We start from the raw sequence: 27,355 nt of genomic DNA, 5'->3' as shown, positions 1-27,355 counted from the left end.
TCGGATTTTAACATCGGAGCCGAAAATGATCCTGAAACGTTTTCACAAGCCATGAGTTGTAATGAGTCAAAACTATGGTTTAATGCTATGAAAGAAGAGATGAATTCTATGGCAGTTAATGGAGTCTGGGATCTTGTTTAGTTGCCTGATGGTGTAAAAGCCATTGGATGTAAATGGATCTTCAAAACAAAGAAAGACTCATTAGGCAACATTGAAAGGTATAAAGCAAGACTCGTAGCTAAAGGATTCACTCAGCAGGAAGGAATCGACTGCAAGGAGACTTTTTCTCCTGTATCTAAGAAAGATTCTCTTCGTATCATTCTAGCATTAGTTGCACATTTTGACTCAGATTTACAACAAATGGATGTGAAAACAGCTTTTCTCAATGGAGAACTAGAGGAATAGGTTTATATGAAACAACCTGAATGATTCTTCTCTAGTAATGGTGAGCAATTGGTTTGTAAGCTTAAGAAATCTATATATGGATTGAAACAAGCTTCCCGTCAATGGTATTTAAAATTTCATGATGTTATCTCTTCATTCGGATTCGTTGAGAACTCAATGGATCAATGTATATACCAGAAGGTCAGTGGGAGCAAGATTTGTTTCCTTATTCTATATGTGGATGATATATTACTTGCAACCGATGATAAGGGTTTGTTATATGAGTTGAAACAATTTCTCTCTAAAAACTTTGATATGAAGGATATGGGTGAGGCATCTTATATCATTGGCATTAAGATACATAGAGACAGAATTCAAGGTATTATAGGTCTGTCTCAAGAAACCTATATCAACAAAGTTTTAGAGAGATATCGGATGAAAGATTGTTCACCAAGTATAGCTCCCATTGTGAATGGCGATAAATTCAATTTGAGCCAATGCCCAAAGAATGATCTAGAGCGGGAACAAATGAAAAACATTCCTTATGCTTCTGCTGTCGGAAGCTTAATGTATGCTCAGGTTTGCACTAGACCTGACATTGCATTTGTTGTTGGGATGTTGGGAAGATATCAGAGTAATCCAGGTTTAGATCACTGGAAAGCTGCAAAGAAAGTAATGAGGTACCTTCAAGGGACCAAAGATTATATGCTTATGTTCAGACGGACTGAGAATTTGGAAGTGATTGGCTACTCTGATTCAGACTACGCTGGCTGCATTGATTCAAGAAAATCCACTTCAGGATATATTTTCATGCTAGCTGGTGGAGCTGTATCTTGGAGAAGTGCAAAGCAGACATTGACTGCTACTTCCACTATGGAAGCTGAGTTCGTATCTTGTTTTGAGGCAACCTCACATGCTGTATGGTTGAAGAGTTTCATTTTGGGGCTTAGAGTTATGGATTCAATATCTAGGCCATTAAGAATATATTGTGACAATTCAGCTGCTGTTTTTATGGCTAAAAATAACAAAAATGGTAGTCGAAGCAAGCACATCGACATTAAGTATTTAGCCATACGAGAACGTGTTAAAGATAAGAAGTTACTTATCGAGCACATTAGCACTGAATTGATGATTGCAGATCCTTTGACTAAAGGCATGCCACCATTGAAATTTAAGGATCATACAGAAAGAATGAGACTTGGTTCTTTTATGTAATTTTGTTGTAAGAACAAATTTAATGAAACTATGATGTGATATTTTCTCATATTTGTTGTGTACACATTCATTGATTTGAGAAATATCAATAAAGTTGGACCTCGAATAAATATATGATTTATTCATTAAGTTATTTGAGAGATATAATACATTGTAATACATGGAAGATAATATTCGTTTTAAGATGACTTATCGCCATGATTCATGTATTGTGTTTTCTCCTATAGTAAATGAGATACATGTGTCAAGTGGGAGAATGTAAGAAAAATATGACACATGTTAAAAGAAGTATCGTGTAGGAATTAGCGACGGCCATTGCCTACATATTTTGACGACACTTGCATACGCAACCTCAACTTTAGAAAATTGAGATGCGTACATGTTTCTTCTTTTGACATTCAGACTCCCGATTTTTCTCGTTGATGGTATGAGATACCTATAAATAGAGAAGATTGAGGTCCCTAAGCACACACACCTCATAAGAAATATACACCATCTATAGAGAGGGTGGAGTGCTTAGAAGGCTTCAACCGAGAGGAAAAGCAGATAAATCAATAATTTTCAATGGCCGGAGATAATACTCGATTTATTTCCGCATATAGTTTTATCATGTTCATGTATACGTAAAAAACATGAAATTTTGAGAAAATTTTCTAACACGGACAACATTGTCTGATGTTGCCATGCACTCAACACATTCACCAGCTATGTATGCTTGAGGTTCATTAGCTCCCAAGTATAAGTCTTCACCGGCATTAAGTTTCACATAATTAAACAAGAAGGCAGATATGACACCTATGTCTCCAGGATATTGCTTCTCAAGCCGTGAGACAAGCTCCTCCTTCTCTGTTAACTCCCTCACCTATGAGAAAATAAATTCTATTGATGACTACAAATTTAGGCCAAAAGATGAAAATATAATCATGTTGTCAGATATCATTTCCAAGTGTATAGAAATACATTGAAAAAACAGCACAAGAAAAATTTCCACATACCTCCCGTTTCAAATTCAGTCGACTTGTCAACTTGGATATTACTTCAGATATCACAATATTTCTGACTGACATAAGTCCAGTAAATAGGGATTGCAAGATTTCTTTTAACCTCTTCTCTCCATCTTGTTCACTTGCTTGTAATATTTCCTCTGCATATGCACTGCCCACCACTTCAATAATTATGGGGTTACCCTCCTCAAGCAACTAAATTTCGATCCACAAATATTTTTTCTATCTTATCAGATGCCCTTAAAGGGACATCAAGTCCACAAGGATTTGTAAGCTTAATATATATGGAATTAGAAGGCTTATCTGTAAGCATGGATATTTTTAATTGCAATAAGATAAAAACCAAGGTTAATTGAAGCATTAAGGTCAAACGAAGGCTTGAATGAAGCATTAATATAGAACCAAAGACTTATAGAAGATCATTCAGAATTACAACTTGAAAAGTGCTTGATCAAAGCTTAAGCATAAAAAAGCATATTTAATTTTTAATATAATTTTAATTAAGTCGAACCAAATAATATATAACGTAATAAATTTTAAAATAAATGCATAAATTTTATGTCGAGAAGAAATGAATAAGCTCAGATTCTCTGTCAGGAAAAGAATTTCAATTTACATGGTGTTTTTTTTTTAAAAAAAAAAATTGGATTCTGTCGAAATAAAATGGATAAACAAGATCTTATTTTAATATTTTTAAAACAATCAATATATCCCTGATATCCCATGGATGGGCCCTCTACCCTTGGCTCATCCCAGCCCAAATAGAAGACAGACTCATCAAGGACCCAGGTATTCTCCTATAAATACCAGATTTGAGCGTTTAGTTGAGAATTCAATATATTGTTTTCAGCAGCACCCTTAGCTGCTCCCCCCATATATCCTCAGTCACTGACTTGAGCGTCGGAGGGGCTACGCCAGGACACCCTCCTGGCCCCCTTCTAACGGTCTTCTTCGTGATTTCAGGCTCAGGACAATTTCAAAACCCTGTGTCTGTACTAGTGACGCTTGCTGAAATCGGACCCTAAATTTTCCGTGAGTATCAATCCCTAATCCCCATAAATTATATAACACCCCATATGTATCATCATCACCTTATGTTTTTCTTGGTGATTTTGTTGATAAAAATATTTTATAATATCAAACACATGAATATTTTTCGAGTAGATCTTGTGTGAGACGATTTCAGGAATTTATATATGTGTTATGCAGTAAACATGTATGTCTGAAGTGAAAATTAATATTTTTTACATAAAAATAATATTTTTTATGTGTCGGGTCGGATAAACGATATTCTCCTAAATTGAACATGAGACGGTCTTGAGAGTTTTTATAATTTTTAAAAAAATTATTCAAATATTTTAACATGTTATTTTTTTTAAAAAAATACGTTATAAATTATAAGCTCGTAAAAGCTAAAACAAATTTATAAGCTATTTAATATAAATTTAAAGAAACAAATAAGTAATAGGTCAACGAGTCACGACATTGGATGCAATGTTTTCAAATCGGATCGAACCATTTCGTTCTATAGGTTCATTCGGGAACCGATCATTGGTCCGATCCAGACTATACTTAAAAATCGTTTTAACGGTCAAATCAGTCAAAATCATTCAAATTGGTTCATAATTTTTAAAAAAATTAATCTTTTTTAGAGTTCATTTTTTTCTTATATTTACAATTAATTTTTTGTCATACACTGTTATCTTGAACTTTGTTAAAAATACTAATTTTATTATTATTAAGTTTTTTATATTTGTAATTTTTGTTTAAGATATATATGTAATTACATTTTATATTTGATTATATGTATGCTGTTGTTTAGACTTTAAAATTTGGTAAATATATATTTTATTATTATTCATATATATAAATTTAAGATTTTTAGAATTTTAAATATATTATCATTGTATTACATTATTATTTTATATAACATAACAATGTTTCGGTTCGATTAGTTGAACTATTATTTTAAGATAGACTAATTCGATCATCGTTTCGACTATAAAAAACATGGATCATAGTAGCTTGAACTTAAGCCTATAACTCGAAACATAATAAAATTTGCATATGCACGAAGGAAAACATAACCAAGGATCTCACCAAGTCAATTACTCCAGAAGGTGAGGAATATTGATTTTAAAATATAATCGTCGTGTAGATCATAGGATAGGTCGATGCAAGCGGACCGGGCTAGTTGGGTACTGGCGGACTGGGCTCCGTGGGTTGGTCCTTGTTGTTTGAGCCCGTCGAAAGAGGTACCTCTGGTCAAATTAAGATATTGTTTATTTTATTTTATTTTTAAAAAGAGAGAGAAATCGAAGGAAAAAGTAAATGCATTGTATCTTTTGAGAGAAGTTGAAATTTTTATCGGGTGATAATTTTATTTTTGATAAAAAAAATAGGTAAAAATCATGTCTCTTGAAATTAATAATATTTTTAATAGAAATAAAAAACAAGTCTCCGTTTGAGAAGAATAATCAAAACTAGTACACCGATGGACACGTTGCGTGTTTGTACAATATTTTTATAATTAATTTGATTTTGTATTTAAATGAGAATCAAAATATAATTATAAGAAATGGTGAGATATTACATTACAATTTTGGTGAATTTGTCCATAATGGAGGGGCAAAAATGAATATACATATTTTGTTGTATTTCCTCGACGGTTTCTATCATGTCCACAAATTTTATAAAATAGAATAGTTTAATTGTATTTGTTAATGAGAGTATGTCTCTTGTAAGACGGTCTCACGAATCTTTATCTGTGAGACGGGTCAACACTGCCGATATTTACAATAAAAAGTAATACTCTTAACATAAAAAGTAATACTCTTAACATAAAAAGTAATACTTTTTCATGGATGACCCAAATAAGAGATTCGTCTCACAAAATACGGCTCGTGAGACCGTTTAACACAAGTTTTTGTCTGTTAAGGAATGAAAATAACTCAACACTATATGTTTTTTTTTTATAAAAATAACCGTTAAAATAAAATACAAATAACTAACAAACAAGTTTAATAATTAAAATTCGAAGTTAATATTAACAAAATAACAATTCCAAAAAATAGTTAAATATAAGTAAATCAAAATAATATTCTAATATCGGCAAAAAAAATTAATAAATATGTTTGGAAATTAATATCTCCATGTATGATATAGACGAGGAAACAAAGCATGGCCATGTAGAAATACGGCCTCAAGAATAAATGGACCCAGCCACCAAATTATGTTGGGAAAAAGCTTGAAATTAGATTTTGAGGTCAATATTGAGGAATTTGTGCTTTGGTGTTTCATTTCATTTTGATCAATTTATCAATAAGTTCAAAAGACAAGTTTTTTTATGGGCCATCAAATGAAACACTTGCACAACACATATCTTGTCATTGGTTGAATAAAGATGGATCAAAATCCAAAGCAGAGATGATATATACTCCATCTGATATCAATGTTTTAAATTAAAGATGAGATATCATGTTCGAAATCGATTCTTCTCTGACTCACAAAAAAAAAAGATATTACGAAATAAATGAAAAAAGTTGATAACAAATATATTATTTTGATATATTAAAATAGTTTTTTATGCGATAGAATGAAAATTAGTCACTTTAATATGTTAAGTATAGTTTGGTACACTGGATAAGAGAGATATTGCTTAATAATTCTCCTTATCCCACGTTTGTTACCTTTTTAGAAAGTTCATGATATTATCATGGGCATGTGATAAATATTTTATACAAAGATACAATATCATTTTTATGAGATGTGATAATTTTAATTTAATGATTAAAAACACAACAAATGACTTAATTGCCCTCAATATATAAAAAACATAAACCCTATATATGATCAAGTTCTAAATTAGTATCATTAGATGATAATTATATAAGTGATTTTTATAAATATCTGTAGAAATTAAAATCAAATAATTTTTTATTTATTTTTATATATAATATAATATGATAATTATATAAATGAACTCGAGATAATTATATTGATTATTTTTATAAATATCAATAAAATTATTAGTGTCACTCGTTACCCTTAAACATTGATATTTGAGTTGACTCACAAAATCAAGGAGTCAATTATCATATTATATAATATATAAAATTAGGTAAAAATAAATAAATCATGCAAGTTTTGTCGGCACATGAATAGATAAGAAATATGAACTCAACCAACAACTTTGAAATTATAAAATTTATTATAATAAAGTTAATTTTGTCATTACAATCTAATATATAAAGTTAATAACTCTTATCAAAATCATACCAAACATTAAATATAATATCATACATCTTATGTATCCTTAAATTATCTTTATATTATATATAACATGTTTATCCTATCATGTGTATCAAAGTATGGCTTAGAATATCATTCGTTGTCATAATAATTATGTTGAAAACTAACTTCCGTTTGGATTGAGAATGCAAATGGATGCGATGTTAAAACTTCATTTACTATTGAAAAATATCTACTTATTATTTAAAATTTGGATTGATAAAATAATATATAAATTTAAATTTTATTTTCTTTTTTATTTATTTATTAAGAGTTCTCATCAACCAAGATAGCAAGATAACGGTAAATAAATCAATTTTACTGTAAACGATGATCATACTTGATACTCACGGGAAATTTAGGGTCCGATCCACGCAAGCGTCACTAATCCAGACACGGGCTCCAAAATTACCCTGGGCCTGAAATCACAAATAAGACCGTTAGGAGGGGGCCAGGAGGGTATCCTGGCGTAGCCCCTCCGACGCTCAAGTCAGAGACTGAGGATATATGGGGGAGCAGCTAAGGGCGCTGCTGAAAATAATATAGTGAATCCAATAACTGAACACTCAAACCTGGTATTTATATGAGAATACATGGGCCCTTGATGGGCTTGTCTTCCTTTTGAGCTAGGGATGGGCCAAGGGTAATGGGCTCATCCATGGGGTATCACCAGTCTCCCCTCCCGAGTCGAACTGAATCGTAGGTTCAAAGTTCGATTAGATGTGTTGTCCTCGGGTCACCGGGTACGAGTTGTGTATTTTCTTCCGGTCGTTTGTCAGTCTCCAAAGATTTGGAAACAAATTAAATCATATCGCAATCTTGTTATAGTTTTCTCTTCAATTCGTTCACCAGCTCTCCCCCCCCATGCCCGAGTCCTCGCCTCGCTACCCTCGCCGAAACCCCATTCAAGCTCGCCCAGCCCCACGCATCCAAGCGCCCAGCCCCGTGCGCCGCGCTTCGCCATCCTCCCGCTCGCCCTGCCGAGCTCGCCCAGCCGAGCCCCCTGCCCCTCGTCTCCTGCCGAGCGCCCATCCGAGCCCCTCGCTCGCCCAGGCACCCAGCCCCGCGCGTCGCGCCTCGCCATCCTCCCGCTCGCCCTGCTGGGTGCCATGCTAGCCCCTCGCCCAGGCCCACACGCCCGCCTCGCCTGCCTCGCCGTCTCCCTGCCCAGCCGAGCTCGCCCAAGCCCACGCGCCAGCTCCTCGCCACGCTCGCCCCTCGCCCCTCGCCCCCCTCGCCTGCCAGCACCTCGCCCAAGCTTCGCCCTCGCCACCTCGCCCCCTCGCCTAAGCTCGCCCAGCCGAGCGCCCACGCTCGCCTAGCCAAGCACTCGCCCTCGTCGAGCGCCACGCTCGCCCAGCCAAGCTCTCGCCCGGCGCCCCCAGCATGCCTGCTCGCCCAGCCAAGCTCTCGCCCGGCGCCCCCAGCACGCCTGCTCACCCAGCCAAGAGCTCGTCCCCTCCGAGCGCCACGCTCGCCCAGCCAAGCGCTCGCCCGACGCCCCTAGCACGCCTCACGCCGCTCCACCCTCGCCCAAGTGCGCCTGCTCGTCCAGCGCCCCCCATCTCGCCTCGCACACCCGCTCAGCCCGCAGCCACTCGCTCGCCTCTTCACGCTCGCCCAACGCATCGAGCGCTCGTCCAGTACGTTGAGAATTTTGATATATTCCCTTGCGAATGGTTGTGTGATTTCTGAAAAAATTATGGGGGCGTTGCCCCCACACCCCCACGACCTGACCGGGCAGGTCGATCCCCGCGACCTGACCGGGCAGGTCGATCCCCGTAAACTCTGCTCCCCGTAAACATCTTTTGTTATCGACTAACCAAATAAATTTTTCTCTTCCCAAACTTTGCTCCTCTGCTAGGCGATGTCTTAGCAGGAAAATAAAAACTCAACATCTCCACCCTCTAACTCCTCTGCTAGGTGACACCTTAGCAGGAAAAATAAATTTAATTCTCCTCATCCACTCTTCTCCTCTGCTAGGCGATGCCTTAGCAGGAAAATAACATTTTTCTCCTCTCAAACTCCGCTCCTCTGCTAGGTGATGCCTTAGCAGGAAAATAAAAATTCACTACCCCCACCCTCTAGCTTCTCTGCTAAGCCGGGTCTTAGCAGGAAAATAAAATTCAACTCCTCCATCTAACTCCTCTGCTAGGTGATACCTTAGCAGGAAAATTTAAATTCAACACCTCCACCCTCTAACTCCTCTGCTAGGCCGGGCCCTAGCAGGAAAATAAAATTCAACTCCTCCATCTAATTCCTCTGCTAGGTGATACCTTAGCAGGAAAATAAAATCAACACCTCCATCCTCTAACTCCTCTGCCAAGCCAGCTAAGCCAGGCCTTAGCAGGAAAATAAAATCAACACCTCCATCCTCTAACTCCTCTGCTAGGCGATGCCTTAGCAGGAAAATAAAGTCAACACCTCCACCCTCTAACTCCTCTGCTAAGCCGGACCTTAGCAGGAAAATAAAGTCAACACCTCCACCCTCTAACTCCTCTGCTAAGCCGGGGCTTAGCAGGAAAAATCAAACTCTCACCTCATCATCTCATAACTCCTCTGCTAAGCCGGGCCTTAGCAGGAAAATAAAATCAACACCTCCACCCTCTAACTCCTCTGCTAGGCGATGCCTTAGCAGGAAAATAAAGTCAACACCTCCACCCTCTAACTCCTCTGCTAAGCCGGGCCTTAGCAGGAAAAATCAAACTCTCACCTCATCATCTCCTAACTCCTCTGCTAAGCCGGGCCTTAGCAGGAAAATAGAATCAACACCTCCACCCTTTAACTCCTCTGCTAAGCCGGGCCTTAGCAGGAAAATAAAATTCAACGCCCCCACCCTCTAACTCCTCTGCTACGAGATACCTTAGCAGGAAAATAAAAATTCTTCTCTTCCACTCTGCTCCTCTCATCGCCGACTCTGCTCCTCTGCTAGGCGATGCCTTAGCAGGAAAATAAATATTCTCCACCTCAGCCTCTACTCCTCTGCTAGGCGATGCCTTAGCAGGAAAAATTTAACTTTTCTCCCCCCCCACTCTTCTCCTCTACTAGGCGCAGCCTAAGCAGGTAAAATAAAATTCATATAATCCTCATAATACAAGAACAACCACGAACTTAATATAAGAACTTGGCTTTATTAAATATCAACTGATAACGTAAGACAAATTCAGGAACGAAATACATCAAAAATGAAGTAAAGATGTTCTCTAAGGTGGTAAGCGTTCCCATGCCTCTTTAGAGCCTTACCCAGCGCATTCTCCAACTTTCCTCTCAGCTCCTCTTGTACCTCCACAGGACAAAGTTACCCATTTTGAAGCTTCTCCGAATGACTCTACAACTGCAAGACTGAGCTCAAGCTTCCATGCGAATGCTCGTGACTTCTCTTTTCTTCTTCCTTCACGATTCTTTCATAACAACGACGTGCGATTTTTTGGTCCCCGCACAGGACTCCAACTCCTCTTCCCACAGGAAACTTAAGCTTCTGATGATAACTGGAAGCTACTGCTCTAAAATCCTTCAGGGCTGGTCGTCCTAGAATTCCACTATACGCTGACTGGGTATCTACTACAGTGAAGGCTATCACCTTTGTTACCCGCCGAGGATCAGTCCCCAAGGATAGGGGAAGTACAATCTGACCCAAAGGCAAGATGACGTGTTCTGCAAACCCATACAGCGGGGTGGATACCGGCTCAAACTCAAATCCTCTCATCTTCATTTGATCCAACGTGCTCTTGAACAAGACGTTCACGGAGCTTCCATTATCAATAAATATCCTTGTCACATCATAATTGGCAATGGTGGCCGTCACCACCAAGGCATCGTTATGTGGAGGCACAACGCCCCGGAGGTCTTCCGGCCCAAAGCTGATGACGGGGTCTTATGGTAAGTCTGCACCACTATATATCTCAAAGTTTTCCAATTTTCTCCCATGTGCTTTCCGAGCTCGCCCAGAGTCTCCATCAGTAGCACCCCCCGAGATCATATGAATCATTCCTCTCGTAGGGTGGTTATCCTCATTCATTCCCCTCCTCGGTTCCACGAGCTCCTGAGGGACATCTTGACATCCACCTTCCCCTCTCTGCTCACCCATCCTCTGATTTATCCATGGAGGGCCTTGACCACGCCTAGGGGGCGAGCGAGACCTTTGTCGACTCCTTAATGAGGATCCTTCTCGTCTATCCCGTGAAGATAATCTAGCACTGTACCCAACCCTTCGCGACTTCTCCCACCTCCCCGCGGGCTCCCTCACCTCCATCACCTCGTCCCGACTCCTATCTAGGGGAACATGGGATGAGAATTGTCTTCTACTACTAGTTCTGTCTTCCTCTCTTTCCCCCGCACCCCTCTTCCTTCCTCCTTTCTCCGCTCCCTCAACTCTACTTCCTCCGGGCCGGCTCTCCATCCTTCTGTACCGTTGGGCATCTTCCAAGTTTACATATTTCTCAGCTCGAGCCAACAGATCATCATAGCTCAACGGAGGCTTCTTGACCAACGACTTGAAAAACTCCCCTCCCCTCAGTCCTTGTGTGAAGGCACTTATCATGATGTCAGGGGTAGCCGCTGGTATTTCCAGCGCTGCACTGTTGAAACGCTGGACAAATTCTCGCAAAGTTTCATTCTCTTGCTGTTTCATCACGAACAGGGTCAAATAATTTTTCTGGTGCCTCTTGCTGCTGGCAAATCTGTGCAAGAAAGCTGTAGCAAAATCGTCAAAAGACTGTATGGAGTTGGGCTGCAGGGTATTAAACCATTGCTGGGCTGACCTCACCAACGTGCCCAGGAACACCCTGCACCTGACTCCATCTGAATATTGATGTAACATGGCCGCATTCTCAAATCTCCCCAAGTGTTCCTCGGGGTCAGTATGTCCATCGTACTCTCCCACATTCGACTGTCGAAAAGTTGGAGGAAGTTCTTCTTCTAAAATGGCTAGTGAAAAGGGACTTCCTCTCTTGGGTGCCGGTGCTCTGCTTCCCAACTGCTGCCTCAACATCTGTATCTCCCTCCACATCTCCTCCATCTCCGGATTCTCCTCACTTGGGAGGGGTCGCGTCTCCTCCACCCTACTCTGACTGCCCTTCACATTCTCCTCTCGCTCCTGGCGAGCGGCCTGCTCTTCTGCAAACATAGACTCTTGATTCCTCTTCATGGCCTCATCCACTGTTCGAGTGATAAATTGGCCCAGCTGTTCCAGGGTCAAGTTTCCCACATTCTCATTGGGATGGGTTTGCTCGACCCTCGTCTCGTGGATGGGCTGCTCAGTTCTGGCCTCTTGACGAGGTTGTTCATGTCTCGTCTCAAGATGCGGTTGTTCTTGTCTTGTCTCAACATGAGATTGTTCGGGTCCCCTCTGAGGACGCGATGATGCCGAGGTAACTCTTCTACTTCCTTTCTTGCCTACCATCTCTACGTCTCAACTCAAGTGTTCCCACGGACGGCGCCAAGTGATACTCACGGGAAATTTAGGGTCCGATCCACGCAAGCGTCACTAATCCAGACACGGGCTCCAAAATTACCCTGGGCCTGAAATCACAAATAAGACCGTTAGGAGGGGGCCAGGAGGGTATCCTGGCGTAGCCCCTCCGACGCTCAAGTCAGAGACTGAGGATATATGGGGGAGCAGCTAAGGGCGCTGCTGAAAATAATATAGTGAATCCAATAACTGAACACTCAAACCTGGTATTTATATGAGAATACATGGGCCCTTGATGGGCTTGTCTTCCTTTTGAGCTAGGGATGGGCCAAGGGTAATGGGCTCATCCATGGGGTATCAATACTCTTTTTAGTTTTATCTCAAATGTTATAAACATTTTTATATAATAATAAATAATTATTCAAACACATGTACTTATTGATTTTAGTAACTAATTTTATAAAACAATATATCGTATATCGCATGTGTAAGATACTAAAAATGAAAAGCTTATAATTAATGCTCTTTAAGAAAATGAATTGAAGAAAATTTTTCGATAAATATAGCATAAATATATTTTATATATCCATTTTTTTTTATGGTTTTTCATCAGCGTTTAGTGTTGGTAATGATTGCAACACTGGAGGTTCTAACACGTGAGTACTCATCCTTTAAATCATTTATCATCCTAGGTGTTGATATTGTTTTCAAGCAAAAATTTACGTGAGACGGTCTTATGGATTGTATTTTGTGAGACATATATCTTATTTGGGTTATCCATGAAAAAAGTATTACTTTTTATGCTAAGAGTATTAATTTTTTATTGTGAATATCGGTAGGATTGACCCGTCACACAAATAAAAATTCGTGAGACCGTCTCACAAGAAACCTACTCTTATTTTTAGTGTTTGATGTACAAGATTTTGTTGGTAGTTAATGTAAGAAATTAATCAGCGATGCTTAATCAATATTTTGTACTTTAACAATAAAAAATATATATAATAAGATATATTTTATATGACACGACAACTTATATTTGCTATTATTTAATGTGCAGTGGATAAAATTTTGAGTTAATGTAATAACTTGCAAATAACATTGGTCAAATAAAATATTGAACAAATCATTTGTGAGCAGTTCGTATGTGATATTGGTTAAAAAATTAAATTCAATCAAATATTTACATATTCTACCATAAAATCATTTTCAAGGGTGATAAGACTTATTTTATTTGATGTGACGTGGCTTTGAGTCTGGGTTTATTTTTGTCTAGAGTTCAAATTCCGAAATGTGGTCGCATAATCCTTCCAACAAATGATTTTTGTTTGTTTATATGACCCATCGTGTCTCCCTATTTTATCACATGAATATCCTCCATTCATGCATTAAGCAGAAACATGCTTTCCTCTTTATTAATCTTCCCAAAACCCGGTTCGGTCGACCCTACCCCTGCGGGCACTGCCTGCAGGGGTCGATCCAACGGCTCGAATTTTTTCGAGCCAATTTTTTTTTTTTTTTTTACAGAGAGGTGGGCCCGGATCACTCATGTGGAGTGATCCGGGCCGTTCATTGCCCGTGCAGGCACTGCCTGCACGGGTAGGTTGAAACAAACCCCAAAACCCTACATTACGTCAAGTTATTTGTGTTATACATAAATACAACCACGTGGCTTTCAATTATGGTGTATTCATTTCAAATCCATTGGTTGTAAGAAATAATTTACTTTACAATTTTCAGACCCACATTTAAATGATACATTCAATTAAGTTCTTTAATTTTATGCAACGCCACTGATTCTTGGAAAGTAGTTGATCTATTTAAGAAGGAAGTCATTCTTTTGATCAATGTCTAACATGTGGAATTTCAACTATCTATATTAATTATTCGTCCTATATTCAAGAACTATTGAATGTAGAGTATGTCTCTTATGAGACGGTCTCACGAATCTTTATCTGTGAGATGAGTCAATCCTACTGATATTCAAAATAAAAACTAATACTCTTAGCATAAAAAGTAATAATTTTACATGGATGACCCAAATAAGAGATCCGTCTCACAAAATATGACCTGTGAGACCATCTCACACATATATAGTTTCGATATGTTATCAATCTATCGTTTTCAACTATATGAGCACCGCTGATATAACAATCATATATTTGATGTACAATTTTGATATGATGAAATTTTACATCTAGTACGTGGATATCATCTAACTTGTTCTCACTTAATTATTTCATGTTCTTATTAGACTATATGCATTTTCATAATCAATCCTATTATTTAGTAATTTTTCCCATTCTATTTCATTTATTTTATTTATATCATTTCAAGCTTTTAATTTATTTGATCTTCTTTTGCTTTCCTTCACAATGGAAAAGAATAATATTATTCAAATTTGAGATTTTGTCGATCGTAATAAAATCTTCAATGTAAATATTAGAGTAGATATTCTCAACTTCATAGATTTGTCATAAAAAAAAAATTTCAATTAACATGTGATAAAATATTCAATGCTAAATAAGTCATATATATTTTTGTTCGTTTGTTTGTATTACAGGTCCACGAAAATATATATTCACACGCTATTAAGATTACCGCGACTCTAATTAATTTTGTTTGTTTTATGCATAAATTCAATTAAAATATGAAGTGAACTCATTTAAAAAGACATGCATACAACAAGTCTTAAATTTTTTGGAAAATAAGACAAAAATTTGTGTGAAACGGTCTCATAGATCGTATTTTGTGAGACGGATCCTAGAGATTTATAGTAAAAACACTAGCCCTGGTCAGTCCATAATGAGAACATATTCATCGTGTATTATTCTTCTTATGCACATTAAGGAAGGAGCCGTATGAGATGAAAATCTCGCGTACGGTTTTGGAACGGAGATTCTTTTAATCGAATGTCGACCGTAACGGATGTCAGCTCAATCCGAAGGGTCTTCCATGAAAAAGTGTTACTTTATATGTCAAAAGTATTACTTTTTATTGTGAATATCGGTAAAGTTGAACTCGTCTCACAAGAAAAATTCGTGAGACAAGAGTCATAGTGTTTGAATAATTAGGTTCGAGTTACGTCAATTGTCGAAAATAACGTGTGATTATAAAATTTTGGAACGTAAATATCAGTATTTTTATTCTTCAAAATTAAATTTGTAACCCTCTTATTTAATCCCAAGAAAATACACACTTGATAGTTATCCATTTCCATTTCCATTTCCATGCAAAGAATCCAATCTCTGTTGGCCTTTCAAATTCCAACTGGCTTCAAAATCTTGACCCCTGGTCCCAAAAACATCCCACCCCATCAATCAATCAAACTCCAGGTAAAAAATTTACATGGCGCTCGAAGTTTTCCCCGACAGCCCCAACCTGGTAATAAGTCCCCGGATCTCATTTTCACACGATCTCTCAGCAAACAACGTGGTACCCATCGAACGATACCTTCGATCAAACCATTCCAGCATCGATTTCGATTTCTGCGTTTTCAACGAAAGCTTTGGCCAGAATTCCTCCCCCGCCGACGAGCTTTTCTCCGACGGAAAAATCCTCCCCATCCAAATCAAGAAACCACTGCCTCCACCTCATCCGCCGGTGAAGACAGCCGCGGCGCCGCCACCTCAGCCGCCTGACGGCAAGCACACAACTCCCTACTTGGAAACAAGAAAACCCATCCCGGAATCTGAAGAGAAACACAGAAGCAAATCATCGTTCTGGGGGTTCAAGTGCAGAACGAGTTTGAACGGCGGCAGCGGGCACAACGGGCGGGGTTTGTGCTCGTTGCCGTTCCTGTCTCGAAGCAAGTCGACAGGCTCCAATACTAACGTTAAACGACCGAGCAATATGAAGCAGAGCTTGGTCAGATCATCGTCTTGTAGCCAGCAGAAGCTGCCATTGAAGAAGAGTAACCATGCTTCGTATTGCTATGGGGTTAAAATCCATCCTGTCCTGAACGTTCCTCCGGCGAATCTCTTTGGTTTGGGTTCAATCTTTAATAAAAGTGGCACCAATAAGAGGAATAAAAAGTGATTAAATTCATGGGTAATTTTCATGTTCGATACTTTGAATTGATTTCCATTTCTACTGTCAGATATTCTGAATCTGGCCCAACTTCTCGATTCTGTGAAGCAACACAATCCACATGTTTAGAGAAAGAATTGGGAAAAACAAAAACAAAAACAAACAATCAAAAACAAAAAATAAAGTGAAATTTTCTTTCAATAGTTGTCTTTTCTTGCTGAATATTTGCACTTGTAATATTGTTTTGTTGATGTAATATTTTTTTGCATATGTTCTTTCCCGTCATTATGTCATCACACTCACTGTTAATCCGCCTTAGGTGTCCAAGTTACGGACAGAGTTGAACGTCTGGCTAATAGTTAAAAGTTTAATTCTCCATGCTAACACTTTTTCATATAATCATACTGCATCTTGCATGAAAATCGATAATTGTGGTTTATTTTGTTAACGTGATTTGTAAATTGTTGTTTTATTTTGAAGTTTACCAAATATTAATCAAAGAATATCTAATGAGGTAATTTTTTTTACTATTTATTAACATGGATAAAGCTACACTCTTGATCCGGCCCCCACACATGATGATATTGGTCACTCGTAAAATATGAACAACTCGGTCCAAAAGCAAGGGTATTTCTCATAGGCCCACGACGATTTGTTTACCGAGGGAATTGCGACAGATAACCTCATGACATTTTAAGAAATAATTAGTCAGATATAGATATTTTTTTTAAATAAAATAAAATAAAATAGAACAAGTTTATTATTGTTGTTGTTGTTATCTTGAATACTTGTCCTTATTGACAAAGCTTGTAATATATACTACATGTATGCAGAAATCCCTCCACTCTCGTCCCACGATGCATGTAATTTTTATCTGACGTCGTCGCCATGCACGCGTTTCATGTTTATACTCAGTTTTTGAAAAAAATTGTTCTGTTATTTTCATCAAGTTTGTGACTAGTTCGTGTGGTATGAGTAGTTTTGTAAATCGTCATGGAACAAAATATAATATATTTATAATATAATTTGAGCAATATGATAATTATAAAAATCGGTGGCAATATTAGAACAATCGAAACTTGACAGAGAACAAATGACAAAAATAACAAATTGACCATGCGGATTCTTGTACATAGTATAAGTATAAGATGAGATTTAATGAGTTAAAAATTAGAGGTTTTTTTTTTTAATATTTTTTAAAAAAACATGAATATAAACTTTATTATTTAGTATTTCTTCCACTGATCTGGTAGGCAATCTCAGTAGCCCACGATTGAATACGAACTTCGGCCCATACAATATCTGTGATTTGATTGGGCCTTATTAGGTACATATTTGGCCTTGTTATTTGGTAGCGCTCCGGTCTTCATCCACTGTTTGGATTAACATGTCTACATTTCTCTTTCATCCTTTTTAATTTTCAAAATTTTCACGGTATACTATTATTATTATTATTATTCATAAAAAAATTGTTAAACCATCTCACGATTCAATTTTGAGATACAAATATCTGATTTATGACACCCATGAAAAACTATGACTTTTTATTATGTCAAACATATTACTTATTATTATAAATATGAGCAAAGTTGATCGTCTCAGGAATAAAGATTCTTGAAAACGTCTCACAAAAGACCTACTAATTTTTTTAAATTATTTTATAGTTTTTGAAGATATATATAATTTAAATATTTTTTTTTAAAAAAATAAGCAAACGTTTATCCACTATATTATAATAACATTTTTTAAATATTTAATATCATCTCCTATCATTTCAAATTAACTTTTATTTACGGAACACACACGATGTGTCGCTATCCCCTATTGTCCATAATTAATTTAATGTACAAACTTTCTTTATTCAACACATGGAATGTCTCCTCCTATATATGACTGTAACATATACTCATCCTTCAAGTCACAATACATGAAGTGTACTTTCATAAAAATATAATGGTATTACCCACAAACATCTCGTGGAAGAAGGGAGGATTTACTTTAGAAGGAACATTGAGAATTAAGGATAATTGTTGAATGGACACGCACACATACACATACATGTATATTTAGGCATTGACCGCGGATTCTTTAGGGTGATCGAAGCAAGATGTTGTCTAATTAATCCGTAAGACGGAGGAGACCCTCCGAGGGCCGGAACGAGGTGATGAAGCTGTGAAAATACACCTATACACTTTCAAAGAGAAAAAAAGAGATAACAAGAAATCATAATTGTAGTAAATATCAATATACGATAGATATTAATAGTGTATGGATTATGTTATTGCGGAATTTGGATTTTTTTTAGATAGTTGTATTTGGATTTACAACAAGGGGAAAGTCACTAGTCCGGCTTAACATTAAAATCTATGCAAAAATCAACCGGCAGTCGGTTTTATAGGTCAAAGACAATTTTCCTTTAAAACATGTACTTTAGACAGGTTGATATTTGAAAATCCTGTTCCTAGAACATCGAAGCCGATCCGAGATGGAGCGTACGTCACACTCGCCGGTGTTCTCCACATTTCCATAAATTACAAATTCACATGGCGACAGCGCAAGTTAGCAGACAGACGTAGACTTAACGTTTGCTCAAAACCACACTCAATTTCCCCCCCAGTTTCCCACTTCCCCACCATTTTTATATATTATATATTTTTTTTATAAATAAATATCTAATCTATCTGTCAGTTATATATATATATACACACACACACACACTCAGATTCTTCTTACTATTTTTTCTAAAATTTGACTGAAAATTATAATTACTTTTAATATTTTACGTGAAAGTTCGAGGTAACAATCGAGCATATATGCCACGTAGGCTCAAAATTTCAACACAGGTTTCTGATTTAATTTGATTTACATGAATATATAGTTTTGATAAGATGTATATCATAATTATTTTCGAGTTTACTTATGATATGATATTTATTTATTAAATATGATGAAAGACGTAGAAGCTGATTATATATGAATTGAGAGAAGTACTTAGGGGTGTATTAATTATAGAGTTTTAATGACTTTTATGGAGTTTAAAAGTCTAGAGTTATTCAAACTAGACTTTATATATTCCATAAAAGTTTAGTGGTATTCAATGTAAACTTTTGTAAAATTTTAAAAAGTCATGTGGTATTCAAACTTGACTTTTAAAAACTCTACAAAAGTCTATATGTATTCAAAACGTCAATAGACTTTTCATGACTCTATGGAATTCTATTAAGTACAAGAATTATAGCCTAAGGTACAACAATAAAATGTCAACAAAAATCTTTGATTCAACCTAAAGATTTGGATGTACATTTAATTGAGAAATCTCCCAAATTCAATACAAACTTTCATTCTTTTCTCATCTATTTATTTTTCCTTTTATTTGTACTTTTTAAAAACATAATTAAATTTTAATTTTTTTATTAATTATTATATAACATTTTATTTTTAATTATTTTCTTTAATTTTAGTTAATCTATATATTAAATTATTGTATAAGCAAATTCATACCGATACTATACCAAAATTTTCGGTATACCGAACCAAAAAAACCTTACATTTTAAAAAAATTTATAATTTATTGTTTTAAAATATTATATATTTTAAAATTTTTGTATATTTTTCCGGTATTTCGGTATATACCAAAATTTTCAAATTGGATATCGTTACCGTCTCGAAAAATTCGGTATTGTTACCGTACTGTATCGAAATCTTCGGTATACTTAAAATTCGGTAAATTCAATATTTTTTTGTCATGGTAATCTCGGTATACCGAAAATTCCGTATTTTTTCTCACCTAACAGGGCTTGTATTGGCATGTGTTATATTACCCAATTTTATTTGAAAGAAGTGTCAATTTGATGAATTTCAAATTGAACTAGATAATGAAGCTCAATTGTCTTCATCAGCACAAGTTTATGAAGGTAACGACTTTGATCAGTTATTTAATACTCAAAAACAACAACGAGCAAATGCTAATGCATGGAGGGATATCATAGCCAATGGAATGTAGAACGATGCTGATCAAATTGTCAGTAATGATTATATTTTTTTTATAAAAGACTACTTATTATTTTGAGTATTCTTTTAATAAAATTTTATTATGAACTTATAAAAAATTATTCATTAATATGTTGAATTGACATAAAGAATTGAAAATTTGATTTCAATAAGTTGGATAGTTCATTTGTCGTTTTTCACAAATTAAATTGATTTAACTTTTAAGTAAGTAAAATTCATTTACATTCATAAATAAAAAAAATAATTTAAAATTGAAGAGGTTATCTATGTCCAATAATTATTTTAAAAAAATTAATAAAAAATAAATCACAATTATAAACTACAAAATTCACATAATTCTATGAAAAAGTTTACAAAAGTCTACAAAAATATTGAAAAAAAGTCTATAAGAGTTTATGAAATTTGTTTTACAATTCTATGAGATTTCATAAAAGTCAATAAAAATCTATCAACTCCACAAAAGTCCATCATTTAAAAAAAATTATTAAAACTCTTTGAAAGCATAGAATGAATAGAAAGATTTTTGTATAATAGATTTGATTGGACAAAGACTTGAAATTTGCATTACCTTTGGAAGAAAACATAATATAATAAAATAGAACTTTAAACATTAATTTTGGATCACGAAATCTTTTAACATCTTTAATTTCACACAAAATTAACTTAATACATAAACATATACATTTTATTCAATGCTTTTAAAAAATGGGATCCCGAAAAATATTAAAGTGATTGATAAATAATCTTCCTTATCCAATGTTTGGTATCTTTTTAAAAAGCTCATGATAATATTATGGGCCCTTGATAAATAATTTTTTAGAAAAATAAAATGTCACTTCTATTAGATGTGATAATTTTAATTTAATGATAAACTACACTACAAATGACTTAATTACCATCAATTTATAAATGATTTTTATAAATCTATGCTAGTAGGTAAAAATTAAAATCAAATACATATTTTTATTTATTTTTATATATTATATAATATGATAATTATATAAATGAATTCGAGATAATTATATAAATAATTTTTATAAATCTCAATAAAATTATTAGTATCACTCGATCAACCTTAAAAATTGATATTTGACTCGACTTATAAAATTTATTATGATAATGTTAATTTTGTCATTACAATATAATATATAAAATTAATCACTCTTACTAAAATAATACCAAACATTAAATATAATATCTTACATCTTATTTATCATTAATTTATCCTTATATTATATATCACATGTTTATCCTATCATGTGTACCAAACTATGCATAAGAGTATTATTATTTTTATTGTGAATATCGGTAGGGTTGATCCATCTCACAGATAAAGATTCGTGAGATCGTTTCAACGTACTTACTCAGGAAATTCGGTCCATGTTTATTAAAAAAAACACTTTTAATAAAGCAAACAAAATATTTATCTTAAAATTATATCTTCGAACAAATTTTATCTAAAAGATAATTGCTACAAAATTACAAGTTTGCCGTCTATAACAGGGGAGGGGACTACCTAAATGGAACAGTGCGCATGGGGGGTTCACCCTGCGCCATCTTCCCCTTATCCTACTCCCACCCCCCACCCCCCCACTCCACTGAAAATACACAGAACAGCCGTTTTCACAGCACACCTTTTCCAGCTGCTCAGAAGAACAAAGAAACAAAATCCCTTCAATCTCATTTGCTTTTTCTCGGGTTCACCAAAGACATGGAAAAACATTTGTGTACTATCTAGAATCTCTCCTTGTAGCTATTATCTATTAGGCATTCTGTATTACGGATGATGTTTATGCTTTCACCTCTCATGTGTACGAACCGGCCAATCTTTTTGCCTTCTTTTTAGCACCCTGTGCGTTTGATGCAGTCTCAGAGATGGGTTTTTACAGTCACTCGTCGCGTGAAATGAGGTGAATAATTGGAGTTCCACTGTTCATTTACCGATTCTTTTTTTGTGTTGTTTTCTAGTGTGTGATTTCGAGGGATGGAACTTGTCTTTCTTACAGCTTTGTTCAAATTGGGTAACTCTTTCACTGCCTTTCGAACACTTTTCTGGGAGAGGGAAAAAATGTGAGCCTTTAAAAAAAAGGAAAAAAGGTGGCCGATTGATTTTTTTTCCTTTTCTTTTTTCGTTTGAGGATTCGTTTAAAGGGATTTTGGATGGTTGATTATTTTCCGGCTGGTTTTTTTGTTGAGAATAATGGTCTGGATTTGTGAGAAACAGGTTTCTTGATTATTCTTAGAGTTGAGAGGGAGAGATGGATGATAGCATGGAGAAGACGACTTCATCTTTGGCTATTGTGGAGAAGAAGCCTCAGGGAACGGGAGGATGCGTGGGCATTTTCTTCCAACTATTTGATTGGAACCGCAGGTTTTCAAAGAAGAAGCATTTTTCCAAGAAATTGCTTCCTCCAGGTTCGTGTTTTGGCACATTGTTGACAGATATTCCGCATATGTCGTCTGTTTCAATGTCGAAACTCTTTAAAGTTATTTATTTATTTATCACTCGTTCTTCGTGTTGAATTGATGTTCAGTTCGGTTGAAACAAGGTTCGAAGAAAAACGGGGGAGATGAGAATCACTCTAAACATAGATTGGTATGCATAGTTTGTTAATGCTGAATGTTTTGCAATGTTATATACTGCTTACATAGTTATGATCTGTTAGAAAAATTAGCTCAAGTATTCTTTTTGCTGCGTGCAATGATTTAGATTGCTGATGAGAATAGCGGCGGTTTCCCAAATATGAAGAAGAATCGTGGATCGACCATTGCTGACCTTGAACGAAAGCATGATATGAGAGCTCCTGGTTTGGTTGCCAGGCTCATGGGTCTGGAATCCATGCCAGTATTACAGAGGCAGAAGTCAAAAATCGTTCAAGTATCTGGATATGGAAGTTATAAACCAGAGAACTTCGTGGATAATGAGCGTGAACATGAGGGGGGAATTTTGAATGCAGAGATAAGTGGAAGTAAGTCTGAGTTGAGGCCTCAAAAGCTTCAAAAGACAAGCTTTAATGAGCGGCTGCCTTTGAATCCATTCGGGGCTGAGACACAGCCATTTAAGAATGTTTTATTGAAATCGAAAAAGCATCATCCCAAGCTCCCTACTCCAGTCAAAAGTCCCATAAATCTTTCCAAGAAAAATGCATCTAAGTTGATTGGTGCAGCGACTAGAATTCTGGAACCCGGTCTACAAAACAGCAGGTCTAAATCTTCTCTCATTTATTCCAACACCTGGCACCATTCTCCTAGACGCCAGAGTGTTTTGGACAAAAAGTGTTTTGGACAAGTACCAGAAGCGTTATCAAGCCAACAAGAGGATTCCGCCGGATTCTCAAGTGTTGCTTCGAGGGGGCATCAGTCTTGCCCAAACTGTGGCCGTTGTATGGATAATTTGGGTTCTAGAACATGTGTCATCAAACAGCCACTCATTTTTAACTCACCGCCATCCCATTGTGTAGGTCTCTCTGGTCAAGGATCAGAAAAAACTAAGCTAGGGGAGCCAACATTTTATCAACAACTAGAAGACGAGTTGCCAGAAGATTACCCATCAGCCACGGCTCCATTCACGGGCTATGAACGACCTTGTGTTAGGCATAAACCAGAGAAAATTTCATTCAGTGGACCGGCGTGTGAGCCTCGGATGGATGAGCCCCTCTCATGTAGTTCTAACCACATGACTCAAAACCAAAATCAGATTTCGTGGCTAAGGAATTCAGTCCCTGCCAGGTCAAAACTAGACAGTCTGTCACGTGATAAGGTCTCATCGTCATATTCCAGCAGTGAGACAAGGAATTTTACTCCATTGAATCAAAGTTCAAGCGGTCTTACTAGGTCGCGATCACGTGCTGGAATGGGCAATGAGAAATTTCAAATCGAAAGGTGTATTGAAAACAGACAGAATGATATGGTATTACAAGAACGAAAGAGGAGACCTAATAATATCTTTAGACAGGGCGAAAACTGCTCAGGTTTGAGCTCTACCATTAATAAGCACACTTATCTTTTTCCTCATTCAATCTCTGGGAATGACATGGGAGCAAATGTTCACTCTGTTAACTGCCAAAGAAGTAGAACTGAATTGCTTGGCATGCAGGAAAGAAGAGTTGGCAGTGGCCAGAGGGACCATACTGCTGTTTCTTTTCGATTTAATTCTCCATCAAAGCCGAAACCTGGATTTCCTGCAGTTACAAAAAGAAGGGTTCAAAACGATTCTGCTAATGGTTACGATTCATTAGGATTAAATGAAAATGATTTAAAGAAAAGGTTTGAAAAGCCGCTCCCTCTATGTGGAGATGCCTTAGGCGTCCTTCTTGAACAAAAATTGAAGGAATTGACATGCCAAAGTGACAATGTTGGAGGCAATGAAGCTAAGAAAACCACTGCTATGATTTTGCAGGAGCTAATAACTGCCTTAACCTCGGAAATACCGTTCCAGCAGGATAAATCTCCAGTTATGTCCGAGAGGGAAACTAGTTCTCTAGGTCATTGCTCAAAGTCTTCTACTAGTTATCAGGTAAGCATAAATACTTTAAGTTCGAGCAAAAAAACAATGGGCCATAAGTTCTCAAACTTTTTTTAAATGTAATTCAGGTTTCTTCTTTCATTTAAAATTCTTCATGACATAAGTTGGCCTTGAGAAAGTGCACCCCTAAACAGAAGTGTGTCTCTGACTAAAGAAATAGAGCTTAACTTTTGCATGGGCCTTTAATTTTGGAACATATGCAAGAACCTCAATTGATTTTGTTGTAATTTTAATCACATATTTTGTCAACTTATACTCCACGTGTTTCGTTCGATCTATTTACTCAGGCTAACACAGGGAAGAGATCGGTCGATCAACTAGTTGAAAGTGACCGCCTAAGTCCGGGATCCGTGCTTGAAGCATATTCTTCTGATATGAGTCTTTCCAGCAGTCAAGGCGATACTTTTGGTGAGGATGCCTATTTTTTTTGTCCTGTCAGTGTAGTTTTTTGATACAATTTTCATTTTCTAATGCTATAATACCCTGAATCTATTAATGACTCCTTCAACGAACGATCTTAATCATGTTGGCAGAGAATTTGGATTCTTTGGCCTCCACAAACACATCAAATACAAGTAAACAACTGGTTGCCAATATCACCAACAATGTTTCAGAAATTTTTCGATGCTTGAACCTTGCTAACTGTGGATTGAAAGGTACGAAGCTCGACCATGCGAATGATGTTATCTTGAATGCTGAGTTGGCAATTGGAAATGTAGCTCCTACGGGTTCAGTTGTACAAATAAATTTTTCTATCAAACATTTGCTAGTGGAGGATCTCGAAACACTTGCAACCGTTCTTTGGATGAATTTTGGTTGCTCCCTTGGCGTTGAGGATAGTAAAGAGGCGAATCAGCTTCGAACATTTGCGCTGGATTCGATCATAGAGTATCTTGATTCAAGGTTTGGTAAATACTTTGAGCTGGGAACCACACTGTCCCGACAATTGCCACTTTGCCTGAACACTGAAACGGTTTTTTCGGACATAGTTGAGGATATGAGAAAATGGGAGGAATCGAGCAGGTTTGCTTTCGACGATTTGATAGAGAGGGAGATGAGTTGTTCTGCCACGGAATGGACACGATTTGGGACGGAGCGATTCGAGACAGCTGTGGAGATCAGTAGGCACTTGCTTCAAAATTTGGTGGAAGAGATTGTGGTTGATCCTTGAAGGCTGAATGGATCCTTCTTGTCACAAATTGATTTTCTAATCTTGACAAGTTCTAAACAGGTTGTTGTATTGATTGAACAAATTTATGAATATCTTCATAACTGTGAATGTTTCGTTTCTTTTGGATGGTTTGATTTTAACAGTGTTAGCATTTGTGGTTCCTTTCAATCAAATGTAACATCCTTAAACCCTCATTCACAATGTAAATTGTTGTCCATTTTTTAAGTACTATTATTAATTTATACACATTAAATATTATCAATTAAATTATGATTAATAATAAGAATAAACTAAGAATAATAATATTAATAATCTGAATAACAATAGATAATGTGACATAAATTAATATAATAACATTAGAAATATTAAAATAGCCGTATCAACAAAATCAACAACAATAATAAAAATAATAATATAGTTTTTTATTATCCGTTCAAATTGATACCAAAATTAATGATATATATCCCATTACTTCAGTAAATGTCAACTGCACTGCAATTTATTTACTATGGATTAATTCAAAAAATTTACATATATTTTAAAATTTTATATTATTTAGTTTAAAAAACCCATTACGTTGGATGACAATTTAATTTATTTTGACTTTGATACACGTTAGCTACAACCGAAAACTTTGCTGGCTAAACGACAAGACAACGTTGAGCATTGCACGCTTGTTTTGTGCTCTACGCTTTCCGATATATAATTTTACATACCCTTTGACTTCTTCACCTAGTTGATTTTAATATATATATATATATATATATATATATATATATATACTATTATATTAAGTGTGAGGGCCTTAGAATAACTACTTTGAGGACACCAAAATATTTAATTCCATAATTATCCTTCTTATTCTAATAAAAAAATTTTCCAACTCACTCCATATTTTAAATAGAAAAAAATCAAAACAAAACTTCCCTTTTAAACCGAACAACTTTCTAAATCGAAAATAATTTTGTGTTAATTATTTAATATTATTTGATCAAATTATCAAATTAAAAATAATAATAGCATATGCAATGCATGTGCATCTTTTACTAGTATATATTAAACATTAGGTTGGAAAATCTAAAATATATTAAACTTGGGTTTTCGATAAACTTTTATGTTGCGAAGTTTGATTTTCTAATGGCGTGAGCAAGAATTTATTTCAAGTATTTTTTTAGTTTTTATATATGATGTGATCCGGATAAATCGGGTGAGCAAAATCGGAGCGATCCATCGAATGTTGATATAGTATTTAAGGAAAATGAGTATGTAAATGATATATCTTGTGAGAAAATATATCTCTGTAACTTTGGACTTCTACC

General features: G+C 36.0%; 2 protein-coding genes across 4 annotated transcripts; both read left to right on the top strand.

Annotated features, from left to right (window-relative positions):
* Positions 1-15,648: 15,648 nt before the first annotated feature.
* On the top strand, positions 15,649-16,338 carry LOC142538338 (uncharacterized). Its single transcript, XM_075643680.1, has one exon. It carries the CDS (start codon positions 15,649-15,651, stop codon positions 16,336-16,338), a length of 690 nt encoding a protein of 229 aa, XP_075499795.1.
* Positions 16,339-21,861: 5,523 nt separating this feature from the next.
* Positions 21,862-26,243, top strand: LOC142539688 (uncharacterized). Of its 3 annotated transcripts, none has more exons than XM_075645308.1 (6): positions 21,862-22,250; positions 22,565-22,755; positions 22,875-22,936; positions 23,051-24,856; positions 25,153-25,273; positions 25,399-26,243. In XM_075645308.1, the coding sequence occupies exons 2-6, from the start codon at positions 22,599-22,601 to the stop codon at positions 26,034-26,036; spliced, it is 2,784 nt and encodes a 927-aa protein (XP_075501423.1). In that variant the 5' UTR covers positions 21,862-22,250; positions 22,565-22,598; the 3' UTR covers positions 26,037-26,243. The 3 variants fall into 3 exon arrangements, with proteins under 3 accessions (XP_075501423.1, XP_075501425.1, XP_075501424.1); XM_075645310.1 differs by lacking the exon at positions 21,862-22,250 and adding an exon at positions 22,347-22,361; XM_075645309.1 differs by lacking the exon at positions 21,862-22,250 and adding an exon at positions 22,347-22,437.
* Positions 26,244-27,355: the final 1,112 nt, after the last annotated feature.

This window comes from Primulina tabacum, chromosome 3 (genome assembly GCF_025594145.1).
Source record: "Primulina tabacum isolate GXHZ01 chromosome 3, ASM2559414v2, whole genome shotgun sequence".
NCBI lineage: Eukaryota > Viridiplantae > Streptophyta > Magnoliopsida > Lamiales > Gesneriaceae > Primulina > Primulina tabacum.
The sequence above is the reverse complement of the archived record's forward strand: the minus strand, read 5'-3'. Positions and strand labels throughout refer to the sequence as shown.

Coding starts and splice junctions, on each gene's coding strand:
- LOC142538338 (XM_075643680.1), top strand. CDS start 15,649: ATGGCGCTCGAAGTTTTCCCCGACAGCCCCAACCTGGTAATAAGTCCC.
- LOC142539688 (XM_075645308.1), top strand. CDS start 22,599: ATGGATGATAGCATGGAGAAGACGACTTCATCTTTGGCTATTGTGGAG. Junction 24,857..25,152: donor AGTCTTCTACTAGTTATCAG/GTAAGCATAAAT, acceptor CTATTTACTCAG/GCTAACACAGGGAAGAGATC. Junction 25,274..25,398: donor CAGTCAAGGCGATACTTTTG/GTGAGGATGCCT, acceptor TCATGTTGGCAG/AGAATTTGGATTCTTTGGCC.